This window comes from Cervus canadensis, chromosome 21, assembly GCF_019320065.1.
Source record: "Cervus canadensis isolate Bull #8, Minnesota chromosome 21, ASM1932006v1, whole genome shotgun sequence".
Taxonomy (NCBI): Eukaryota; Metazoa; Chordata; class Mammalia; order Artiodactyla; family Cervidae; genus Cervus; species Cervus canadensis.
This window is the reverse complement of record NC_057406.1, coordinates 53177777-53190114: the sequence shown is the minus strand read 5'-3', so window position 1 is coordinate 53190114 and position 12338 is coordinate 53177777. Positions and strand designations below refer to the sequence as shown.

The following is a 12338-nucleotide window of genomic DNA, read 5'->3' as shown; positions in this document are numbered from 1 at the left end:
ACTTCTAGAAAACTCAAAATCCAAAACTAATCTGTGATAGTGGCCTATATACATATCCTTGGGGAGATGGTTAGTGACTGAAGAAGACATAGGGGGTAGTTGCAGGGTGCTGGCCACATTGTTTCTTGATCTGAGTGCTGGTCCCCTATTTATGAAGTAGGAATAATATTAATCTCATAGGATTGTTAGGATTGGATGTGACAATCCATGGCGTGTAGTAATTGCTCAATAAATGTTCACTACAGTGATTATGATGAACTTTGCTGGTGGCTCAGACCATAAAGAATCCGCTTGTGATACTGGAGACCCGGGTTCAATCCCTGGGTCTGGAAGATGCCCTGGAGAAGGGAACTGCAACCCACTCCAGTATTCTTGCCTGGAGAATTCCATGGGCAGAGGAGCCTGGTGGGCTGCCATCCATGGGGTTGCAAGGAGTCAGACACGACTGAACCATGCACAGTGATTATGGATCAGCCTTCTAGGGGAGGAGGGATCACTGTCTGGAGAAGGTCTCGGGGTGATGTGATGAAATCCTGCACTGTTTCATGGGTCCAGGATCCTAGATGCGACCCTATCCCTTGTTCATCTGTTTATTTTTCTTGGCAATGTTCAATCACATGTCTGCTGAGCTCCTTGTGGGCATTCAAGGGCTTTGTGTTCTCTTCATAGCCTGTTCCTTCTTTCTCTTGTCTTAGTCCCTGGCACTTGTCCACTCTGGTGATCCTGCTTAACACGCTCCTGGTTCCCCCTCACTCATGCTGCTGCTTCCGATGGCTGGTGTCTCCTCCCCTTCTTACCTTGGTAAAGACTTCTTCCACTGTCCCCCATGATTGCTTTGTAAAGTTCTGTTGCTCTGTTAAAAACCTGGGTCTGTACCACATGGCCTCGGGCCCCACACTGTAGGCTGACTCAAGCTGAGCTCAGCTTCTATTCAAGGGCTTAATTTTCCTGATAGGCCTGGCTTGTCAAGGGCCATAGTTTTCCTTACCATTCTGGAGCCACCAGGCTTCTGGGTAAAACTGTCTGGCCAAGAGACACAGGCTTTCATTTTTCAGAAAGGAAACCCTTCCCAACTGGTGGAAAATAAGCTTTTGCTTAGTGACTAATAACATAAACACAGACGAGATTTCTGGGCTTATAAATAACCAGTTGTAAAAGTGCCCAAGGGAAGCGGCCCTTTTTTGCCAGAAGAATGGCTGAGAGTGTTCCTATCACCTGGCTGATAGAGACCTTACAGTGGGCAAACCCCAGCCGTGGGCTGGGATTGCGGAAGCCGGTCATTCTTTAGGACGAATTCCCAAGGCCTTGCTCTTATATGTGATAAATCTTGGGCTATTCTGGAAAAATAATAGCTGATCTCTAAGGTTCTTCCTGCTTGAAAATCCTGTGATTCTGGAGCAGCCACCGCATGTTTTAAAGAGTGATGCCAGGGAGAAGAGGAAAGTCTTAGGGTTTTGTTTTGCCAGAGCTGCCTACGAAGCAGACAGAATAATTACAAGAATAGCTCATGGTGACTGAGCAGGGGCTTGGGCACGGTGCTTGGCGGCTAGGGCCCCTGAGCTCACCGAATCCCCCCTTACTGTGTGAGGAGGTTCCTGGCCTTCTTTACGGATGAAGAGACTGAGGTTCATAGAGGTTGATGTATGTGGATAGTAGGATAGGGGCTAAGAGTGTGGAGTGTGCAGTCATTCGAGGGCTCAGGCCTTATATTTGCTCTGTGGCCGTGGCAGTCACTAACCTCACTGTACCTGGGCTTTCTCATCTGTAGAACAGGGATAGTCATGTTCTATCCCAGAACAGACCAAAGCCATGTGATATAATTCATGCAATATTGGCACAGTGCCTGCACAGAGTAGGTCTTCCATAAATGCTGCTATTATTAGGAAAGGCTCAGAAAGCTTCGTATATAACACTACATGGCCTCCTTGATGAATCACTGATGCTCCGAGTCTAGAAATGTTTGCAGTCACCTTATCCAGGGTTGCAGTCATGGCGTCGACCGCGAGACTCCAGCTGCTTCCTGCTGGAGGACTGAAGAGTGGGATTCCAGAGCCAGGCCTGGTCACATTGGCAGTTCTCTTAACCCGGCTGCCCACCAGCCCTGCCGGCAACAGTGGGGCTCTTGCCTCATTCATTCAGTATTTCCCAAACTGGCTCCTAGTTAGTTCAGTAGGAATATTGAAATGGCCAAATCACCCTGCAAAACTCAGGGTTAAAGAAGCCAGGTTCTCCAGGGGTGATCAAGTATCAGCATTTTCCAAATATTTTATCGATGTTTGACCGTGGAAACCTTTATTCCTCTGGATGTCTTGTGGGACTAGTGCTCCATGAAACATGTATTTAGAACTGTTCCCCAGCCCCTCCAAACACAGTCAGCAAAGGAACAAGAGTGAAAGGATTGGGGGAGATTATTAGGAAAGGGATGCCTGGGAACATGAGACAGGTGGACAGGACCAGGGTCTATTTTAGAGGTAGGAGCAGCAGGACTGACTGTTGGAAGCTGTTTAGTAAACTCTTTGGCACACTGAACTATGTCAAACAGAACTGTGTTTATACCTCCTTGATACCAAGTTAGCCAGTTGGAAAGGGACACGTCTGGTCACTGTCACAGGCCTTTTGTCTGCATGCGGCCAGTGACCACACCTTCTGCTGGTCACTGAAGGGACCAGTGGCTTCGGCCTCTTTTAAGCATGCATCAGGCTTGCTGGAAGTGTGAGGCTCCGTGTTTATTTCCCTGTCAAAGTACTTTCCGTCTCTCCCCCTCAATTACCTCCCCCAAAACCCGCTCTGCCACCCCAACTTTTAAAATTAGAAAACCCACTGCCCTCTCCAGGGCCTGTCACTCTGTCATTTTCTGGGGCTAAGCCGTGCATCTTGAGGCAGGTTTTCCAGTTTCCAGAGTTTATTGTTAATGAAGAGTGCACAACAGGCTGAAATCCCCAGCAGGAGCCAAGCTGCAGGGTGCACCGAGGCCAGCAGACTTGGGAGCAGCCAGTTTTATCTGGCTGTTCTCTCTCCTCCTCCTCCCTGCCCTCCTGCTTCTCTCTTCTTTTTATCAGAGAGGTCTGGCTGGACTTGAAGGAGCCAAAAAGGAACTGGGGGGTGGGGGGCGCTGAGCTTCTAGCAGCCGGTGACGAGGTGTGGGAGGACAGGGGGCCCAGGCCTGGGGCACATTCTGGTTCACTTGAGTGTCTGTGTGTCTGGCTCAGTGCTAGGCCCTGGGGTCCAGTAGTATGGAAACCAACAAGAGTAACTATTATTGAGTGAAAAGGCAGGCCTTGTTATAAGCATTTAAAATTCCTGATATCAATAACCACCCCCCAACAAATTCTAGAAGTACGTACTATTATATTCACATTTTCCCGTTGACTGAAGTGAGGCACAGGGAGGGTAAGCAACTCTCCTAGAGTCAGACAGCAAGTAAGGGACAGATCCAGGAATCTGCTTAGGGGTGTCTGGTTCCAAAATCAGTTTTTACCTAAGTCCAGGCTCACAGTCCAGACAGAGGAAATAAATATATAAGTCAGCAAATATATCCACGCAGTGGGAAAGTGCTGTGATGCAGTATCCATTAGTACGGTAAGAGGTAGAAAGGAGGCAACGTGGATGCCATATTTGAGTTTATTCTTGCCTGATGAGTTGGAGGGGCCCTGGTAGGTCAGACAGGTGGGAGTAAAGAAAGAGGGAAGAGCAGGGAGGTGGGAAACAGCAGTGTGTGTTTGTGTGTGTGTGTGTGTGTGTGTGTGTGATAGTGAGAGACCGTGAACAGTCTGGCATCAGTGGGCATAGGGGTCCTGACAGGGAGTGGCAGAAGCTGACGAGATGGAGGGAGGTAGGCAGGTGTCTACCTGGGAAGGAGGGTCTTGGGTATCCTGCAAACATTTTTATACTATATCCTTTGGGAGTGATGGATTTCAACACAATGATTATTTTGTCCTTGCTCAAAAGGACTTACCTGGTGGCTCAGACGGTAAAGTGTCTGCCTACAATGCGGAAGACCCGGGTTCAATTCCTCTGGAGAAGGAAATGGCAACCCACTCCAGTACTCTTGCCGGGAAAATCTCATGGGAGGAGCCTGGTAGGTTACAGTCCATGGGGTCGCAAAGAGTCAGACACGACTGAGCGACTTTACTTCTTCAAAAGACATCATATGTGAAAGCCCCAAGCTTTCTGCTTATGAAACAGTAGTGGAGTGGCTTTGGCTGAGGTGGAGCTGAGGACCAAGAGCCCGTCTTTCACGGCCTCCTCTGACCTGGCCCCTGGGCCTCTGACTGCCTGGAACTCCTAGGTCAGTCTAGCAGAGTTTGAGCATCATTGCTAGAGAACATCAGGGTTGAACAGAGAGAAGCATTTAGTGCCATGTAATGGTTTACTGTAATGGTCCAGAATGCACTTATGAAGTTTTGAGTCCCCTCATTTAATAAATATTAATTGAACCCCTTTGCCAAAAGGCCGTGAATGCTTGGGATACCTCAGTGAACAAAACAGACCAAGCCTACTTTACATTCTAGTGGGACAGACAGAATAAATGCACAGATGTGTAACAGGGATAAGAAGGGCCCATAGGACTTGTCAGACCCGGGGCCCCATTTGGAAGTTTGGGTTTTGTTGTGAGTAAGATGGAGAGTCTGGAAGGTTTTGAGTAAAGAGGTGACAGGTTCAGCCACCCATTTGGGGATCCAGGTAGCTGGTCCATATCCAGTGATTAATAAATGGTCGTTGTGTTTGTTATTCCCCATCATCCCATCAGCGGGGAGATGTCGGGGTGGGAGGGGCTTGTGAGAAAGGAACCTGGTGAAGGGAGTGGGTCCTCAGAAGAGAGGCACTTGCCCTGCAGCATCAGCAAGGGGCGTCCAGTCACAGCAGCGATGATGTCATTGCCCACCTCCTCGTCAGGTCGCTGGCCTGACTGGTCCGCCCCCGGTGCAGCGACATCTCCGTCGTCGCCTCTCTCTACCGCGCTGTTTGTCGTCCTGAGTGAGCGTGTCGGGTAAACAGGCTGTTTGTGTGTTGCCGTCCCCCCCGCAGTGTTCGAGAACAAAGATAAGATTGTGATCATCATGGAGTACGCCAGCAAAGGGGAGCTGTACGACTACATCAGCGAGCGGCGGCGCCTCAGCGAGCGCGAGACCAGGCATTTCTTCCGGCAGATCGTCTCCGCCGTGCACCACTGTCACAAGGTATGGCCGCCCCGCCGCCGCCGCCGCCGTGGTTTCCATGGCAACACGCGATGCTGTTCATCTGAGGAAGGGGACATCTGCTGTTTGTGGTACCGCTTCAGTTCAGTTGCTCAGTCGTGTCCAACTCTTTGCAGCCCCATGGACTGCAGCACGCCAGGCTTCCCTATCCATCACCAACTCCTGGAGTTTGCGCAAACTCGTGTCCCTCGAATCGGTGATGCCCTTGTAGTCACTGTAGTATATTACAGAGAATTTATAAACTACAAAGAAGAAAATCACCACCACCTTGAATCCCAGAATCCAGGAATCACCCACTGTTGACATTCTTGTTTGTTTCTTTCCAATCTTCTTCCCGCTACTCCTCACATTTATTAAAAACTTATTGAATAATTTTAGGTTTACAGGAGAGTTTCCAAGATAGTACAGAGTCCCCACGCACCACACTCAGTTTACCCTGATGCTAACATCTTACAGGATTGTTGTACACTCATTAAAATGGAGACACCCACATTCATATACTGTGATTAACAAAACTCTCCAGATTTTACTTGGATTTCACCAGTTTTCCTACCAATGACCATTTTTCCATTCTGGGATCCAATCCAGACACCACTTTGTATGCATTTTTACATTTCTGTCTTGCTGTTTTTTTCACTTAGGATTTTAATTTAAACAGTTTCCTATGTTACTAAAAATTCTCTATCATTACTGTGATTGTTGGACATTTAGATTGGTTCTCATTTCTGGTTATTATAAATAATGATTGACATCTTTCTACATTAACCTTTTTTCTATCATTTGAATAATCGACTTAAGAGAAATTCCAGAACTGGAATTAGTAGACCATAGGTTCTGAACCTTTCTATGTCCTGATTTCTTTTCCTTGCATAGGTTACATCCACATAGGTTATGTATGAGTGTGCGAGTGTGTGAAGTCACTTCAGTTGTGTCTGACCCTTTGTGACCCTATGGACCATAGCCCACCAGCCTCCTCTGTCCATGGGATTCTCCAGGCAAGAATATTGGAGTGGGTTGCCATTCCCTCTTCCAGGGGATCTTCCTGACCCAGAAATTGAACCTGAGTCCCTTAAGTCTCCTGCATTGGCAGGTGGGTTCTTTACCACTAGCGCCACCTGGGAAGCCAGGTTATGTACACACATGTACAATTTATTGCAACACAACTAATGGGATGTACTCTTAATCCCCCCAGTTTAGCTACCCTTGGCCTCTGGAGAAGGGAGTGAAGTACACAGATAATTCCAAGCTGTACTTCACCCAATTGTTATTTATCACTTTAGTCCTGATTTTCATCCCATTCATACTTTTCCATAGAACTGTCACACCTGGAACAGTCCCTTACTTTGAGGACTGTAGTGACTTGAATACAGCATAGCATCCAAACTAGAGTCAGTTTCTTCATTGAAATGATTGCAATACAGGGCCTTCTGGCTTGTTCCTTGTTCCAGTTAGTTGAGGGTGACTCTGGGATGACCATCTTCTAATTATTTATAATCTAAAACCCTTAACCCATGAACGTTATTTGACTTCTTAGCTGACTCAAAAGGCACTTATGATTCAGATTGTACAGTGTTTTGTATCTTATCATCTTGCATTATCATAAAGCATCATAGATCCTACTTTCATTATTTAAGAGTGTGAAACTTCGGTTGTGTATGAATGGGATTTCTATCTTATGAAAACTAGGAATGCAGCTGTGTAAACCAAACTACTCCCAATACTTAAAAAAATCAGCCACCTTGTGATCTGTATCTTTTGTCTAGGAGCCCTGCTTTGTGCATTTCTGATTTCAGAATACATCCCTGAAGGTTTGAATTAGAAAGAGTGGTAGAAATACATGTTTTCATCCTCTTCAGTCAGTGTTTTTGGAGAAACTAGGAATTGTAAAATGGAAAGGAAACTAAGCAATAAAGTACCAGCTGTGAACATACAGATTCTGAACTAAAGAAATCCTGAATGAAAGAGAATTCCTAGCCAGTTGGTTTGCTTAAAAGGGCAGCTTCAATTGCAAAGGTCTTTTATGCTAAATGATGTTAAAAACATCTCCCGGTTTGAGTAGCTGGTTCTTTCAGTTCCTCTTCTTTTTCCCTGCCCACCCACCCCCTTAAAAGATCGTTGGGTTTTAAAAAGAATTGAACTGGACAGTTGTTACTGCTGTATAGACCAGTGGCCTATTGGTTAAGGATTTCTTTTCACTGTTCAACTGGCTGTCTGCTTGTCCCTGGGCTCAACAGCCAGCCTTGCCAGTGTTTGCTTGAACGGAAAGGTCCTGCAGTATGGCAGCAGCCTGCTTTGGTCTCCTTGGCCTCTTCCCCTTTCACCCTTCACCCCACATTGAGTTCTGGCCAGCAGAGAGGGATTTCCAGAACCTTCCCTTCCAGTTGCTTCGGAAATAACCCTTGGAAGGGCTTCGGTTATCCTCAGGACATTTGTGCATGGTTTTCTATGTCCGAAAAGGTTGAACCCAGTGTTGCGGAGACAGTTAGACATTTAAACAAGCCAGGTCTGTGAGCCCCACGTTCTGAGCGCCAGCAGGGAAATCTGCCTCTTCCCTGGGAATCGCCATCACAGACAGACGGTGTCTGCCCCTGCCTGGGACGACACTGCTTTCACACGATGGAATGACATTCCCACAGAGAATCCCCCCGCTGTTTTACAGGCTCTGGGGGAGAATGGATTCCAGTCATTTTTCCCTTAACCACCCAGCAAGTGACTAATGCTCTCCTGTCACTGGTGCTGGTCGCTGGCGGGGCGCTTCATGACAGTGAAAGAGGCCCCCGAAGGATGGGGGTGAAGACCACCGGCGCTGGTGCACTTTAATCTGTCAAAGATTTTTCCCTTTGCTCACCCTCCTTCCCCCTCCACCCCCCTCCCCACATTTCTCCTTCATCCCAACTGCTCCCATTCAATTCCCTGCATGTCCTCTCATTTCAGAATGGTGTGGTCCACCGGGACTTGAAGCTGGAAAATATACTGCTCGATGACAACTGTAATATTAAGGTAAAGCTCTTGCCTCACTGATGGATGTGCCAGACCTGGGGATTGTAGCCAGTGGGGGGTGGGGTGGTGGTGGTGGTGAAACGCTGCTCCAAGCTACAGCCTACGAATAAGGGAGCCACTTCCTTCCCTGGCTGGCGGGGCGGGGAGCATCACTAGGCTTGAGCCCTCAGTTCAGTTGAATTCATGCAGTGCTCATTTATGGATCTCCAACTCCATGTCAGACATTGTCCTAAGAGCGGATTTAAAGTATCTTCCCTGCCCTTGGGAAGCTCATACTCTGTAATGATCACCATCAAAATACTTACAATAGCCCAGTGCATTTGTATGTCACATCATATTTGCCTGATATCACTTAAATAGAATCTTCACAACAACCATGTGAGATAGAGACTGTTATTTATATCATTTAACAGATAGGGAAACTCAGGCACAGAGATGTTAAATAACTGTCCTGAAATGACACAGTGGTAAGCAGCGGAGTTGGAGATTTGAACCCATGTCTCTCTGACCCACTGAGCCCAAGTTCGAACCATTCTGCTGGGTTTGCCCCCAGGCCCCCAATTTTATTATTTATCCCAGTACTCCTCTGTCACTCCCACCCCCTGTCTCCTACTTCTCCCTTCACCCGCACCCCCACCCCAGCTGTGGAACTGGGAAACTGAAATGCCGTTGGGAAAAGAATATACCAGCAAGTGATGGGGTTGACTTTTAAGGGGAATATTATTGCTGGCTGCTGCCGGAGCTGGAGAAAGCTCTCCTGGCCAACAGGGTTCCAGTGCCTCCCACAGAGCACTCCAAATGGCCTTTTGATCATGGCTGCAAAATAAGCAAATGCAGTTTCAAAATAAACGGGAGCTCGCTGCATGTGTTTCATTATGAAATGGCCTTGGTACTCCCGGCACCAGGGGTCCCTCTCATTGGCTGCTGGTGACGTTAGTGCCTCATCCCTGGTCCCCAAACCAGGCATGGGAATGACCTTGCATCATCCCCTTCTTTAGTTGTTGCTCTCAGTTGGGGGAGTGCATCACAGGGAGACTCTTTCCTTACTGGGGAGGATGGAGTTGCCTTGCTGTTTGGATTCTGTTCGTGGATCATGGCAGCAACCATTAGTCACCATCATCCTATGAGAGGCCCCTGGAAGACACGTCAGAGTGACTTTTTTTTTTTTGTGAGTGGTTGACTGTGATCACATATTTCTCTCTAGTCCATAGCATAAGCAGTAAACAGTTGGTCAAATTAGTCTTTCTAGGAACAGGAAGTGAAATCTCAGGGTTTCTCCATTTCTGGCAAAGTGGGTTGAAGGAGCAGTGGCTACAGGGTTAAAAAGAGTTCCATTTTATGTGGTTTACTAGCTGCTTGACCTTGGGGGAGCCACTTAACCCTGTTTCCTCGGCCACAAAACAGGGAGTTGGTAATGCCCACAGGCTTGTCTTGAGGACTGAACAAGATACTCTGTTTAGCTTTATCTGAGCACTGTTCAGTGAGTCAGAGTTAAGAAAAGCAGTGGCTTTGGGGTTGGATGGCCTGGTTTTGTAATGCAACCTTGCCCCTTACTGACAGCAGTGTTTTAGAGGAATTGTTCACTTGTCTAAACCTCAGTTTCCTCATCTGTCCAGTTGAGATGCCAACTCATTTCTTTGGGGATTGTTGGTTATCTGTTCATTACCATGTGTCAGGTCCTGTGCCTAGTCCTGGACAATCCACGACAAACGTGAGGAATTTAGACAGTCAAAGCTCTTAGCACTTGACTCTTCAAATCCAAGGCACCTGCTGATAAGGCTGGTTGTCCGGGAGGAGGTTGAACAGGAAGGAGCCTGAGGCGTGGTGGTCAGACCACAGCTAGAGAACTGGGTTCTGCTCCAAGGGACACATTCTAAGGGTTTGAGTCTTCCACCCTGCCAACTTTCTCTGCAGGTTCTTCCTGCCACCTGCTCCCAGAGCTCTCAAAACAAGACGTAGTCTTTACAAGGCCTGGAATGCAAGCCTGTCATTCAGGGATTGGGGTCTGTGGTACAGCTTGACCTCTTGGTCCCATGATGTAGTAGCAGAAGTGATAAGGCACATAGCTTCCTATGGAGTCATAGAATTCCCCAATGGAGGAGAAGAATGGTTAGCATTCAGAAAGCAATTGTGCTGGGAACAATGCGCAGGAGGCCTGAGAGAATGGCTCATTTACATAAAGCAAAAGGGCAGTGGTGTATGGCCTCTCAGCTCCCAGGACCCAGTCTTCATCCAGGGTCCCTGACCATTATATAGGGAAAAAGCAGATACATTAAATATTATGAAAATTGAGGTTTTGGTCCTTTTGCCTTAGGAATCTTTAAGAATTTCTACTCCTGGCATTTACCAAGCTAAAATGCATATGTTGAGAGTGAGAAGAGTGTGTGTGTGCTCAATGTCCAACTCTCTGCAACCCCATGGACTGTAACCCACCAGGCTCCTCTGTCCATAGAATTTCCCAGGCAAGAATACTGGAGTGGGTTCCCATTTCCTCCTCTAGGGGATGTTCCTGACTCAGGGATTGAACCCTCTTCTCTTGAGCCTCCTGCATTGGCAGGCAGATTCTTTACCACTGCATCACCTGGGAAGCTATAACTTTCCCTTTTTCTGATGCTATCCCTTCCTTCTGCTTGTTCAAGGACTCCTAAAAGGATCTGAGAAACCTAGAGCTTGAAAGAGTCTTTAGGTCATTTTCTGACTTCTGCTTTAACCATCATGGCCTACAGAGTCTGATTGCCTCAGTACATCACTGTGCCTTTGTTTCCCTGGAAAGTGGCACAGAGCTTGTCACACAGTAGGTACTCTGAACTGTTGGATTTTGCAGTGAAGGGATGACAGCCAGGATTAGAATTCACATGTTTGACTTGCAGGCAGATTCTCTTTTCATCATCTCACACCCACTTCCAAGGTTTTTGAAAATGTGTTTCAGCTGCTGTTGATCTGTCTTCCGGCTGCATGTGCTCAGCTCTTCCTGACTCAGCATTTTGCTGGAAATATATTTAGAAAGGGCACTTGTAGCAAAGACAGACAGACAGACACATGGCTGCAAGCTGGCCTCCGAGTTCAAGAGATCCCATGTCATCAGTGTCTGGATGGGGGTGGGGGGGGTGGAAGGGGTGGAGGGGGGCATTGACCTTGAAGGTCTGTTACCAACCAGCAGAGTATGAGCAGCAGGTACCTCTCAAAATGTGGGTCCATCTTCTGTATTTCAAGGGTAGAGGGCCTTTGCCCAGGAAGCCTATAAAAATGTTACTGGTGGAAACTTGTCACGTGTCGTTGCAGTTGTGGTGTGAGCCACGACTCTTGTTTCGTTCCTCTTCCCTTCTCTGCCTGATGTTGACTTGCAAAGAGCACATCTGGCGTTGGGAATTATTTATCTGGCCACTGCACAAGGGCGCGGCTTCTAAAAATATTCACACAGTCAGTCGGCAGAAAGAATGAGAGCAATGTGCTTCTCTGGGTTGCATTCCGTCCTCTGTGGAGAAGCATGTCTACCAAAATAGACACCCAGCATAGCATTAATTTGCAATTAATAAAAACGGGCCAGATTCACATCCCACTCTCTGGGAGAATGGAATGCCGACAATTCCCATAGACGGCTCCTGTTAAAGTGCCTGACAATGAGAAGAGGGCCCAGCACCAGGGTCAACCGACCCCCAGAAAAGAGGGCTGGGAATTTGGTGAGCTCCCAGGGCTCAGAGTAGAAGGACACAGGGGAAATGGCCTGTTGCCCCTGATGACAATGGAAACACCCGCTGCTGTGGATAAGAGCGGCTCTGAATGGCCAGGGCTAAGTTGAAATGGAAACCCCGAGGCTTAACAAGACCAGGATGGGCAGCTCAGGGTATGGGCCTCTGGGTTTTGATTATATGAATGTGAGGACACTGTGTTCATGCATTCACACATCCATTCATTTGCTTGTTCACTTGTCCACTTATGTATGTGTGGGTACATATGTATCCATGAATGCCTGTATTCTCTCCTCCGTCCTTGCACTTATCCGTTCAGCAGATTGAATATCTCCCATGAGCACTATTTATTCAACCACAAGTATTTACTAAGTTGCTACCGTGTACCTGGCGTGGTGCTAGATGCTGGGAATTTAATAGTGAACCAGATGGCCAGGTTCTTCTATTCTCG

General features: G+C 47.5%; 1 protein-coding gene across 1 annotated transcript in view; it reads left to right on the top strand.

The window, feature by feature from the left end:
- NUAK1 (NUAK family kinase 1) overlaps positions 1-12338 on the top strand; it is a 74599-nt gene that overhangs the window by 45631 nt on the left and 16630 nt on the right. Inside the window, exons 3-4 of the mRNA XM_043441629.1 lie at positions 5029-5180; positions 8133-8198. Coding sequence (XP_043297564.1) covers positions 5029-5180; positions 8133-8198 — 218 coding nt within the window. The remainder of the gene's footprint in view (positions 1-5028; positions 5181-8132; positions 8199-12338) is intronic.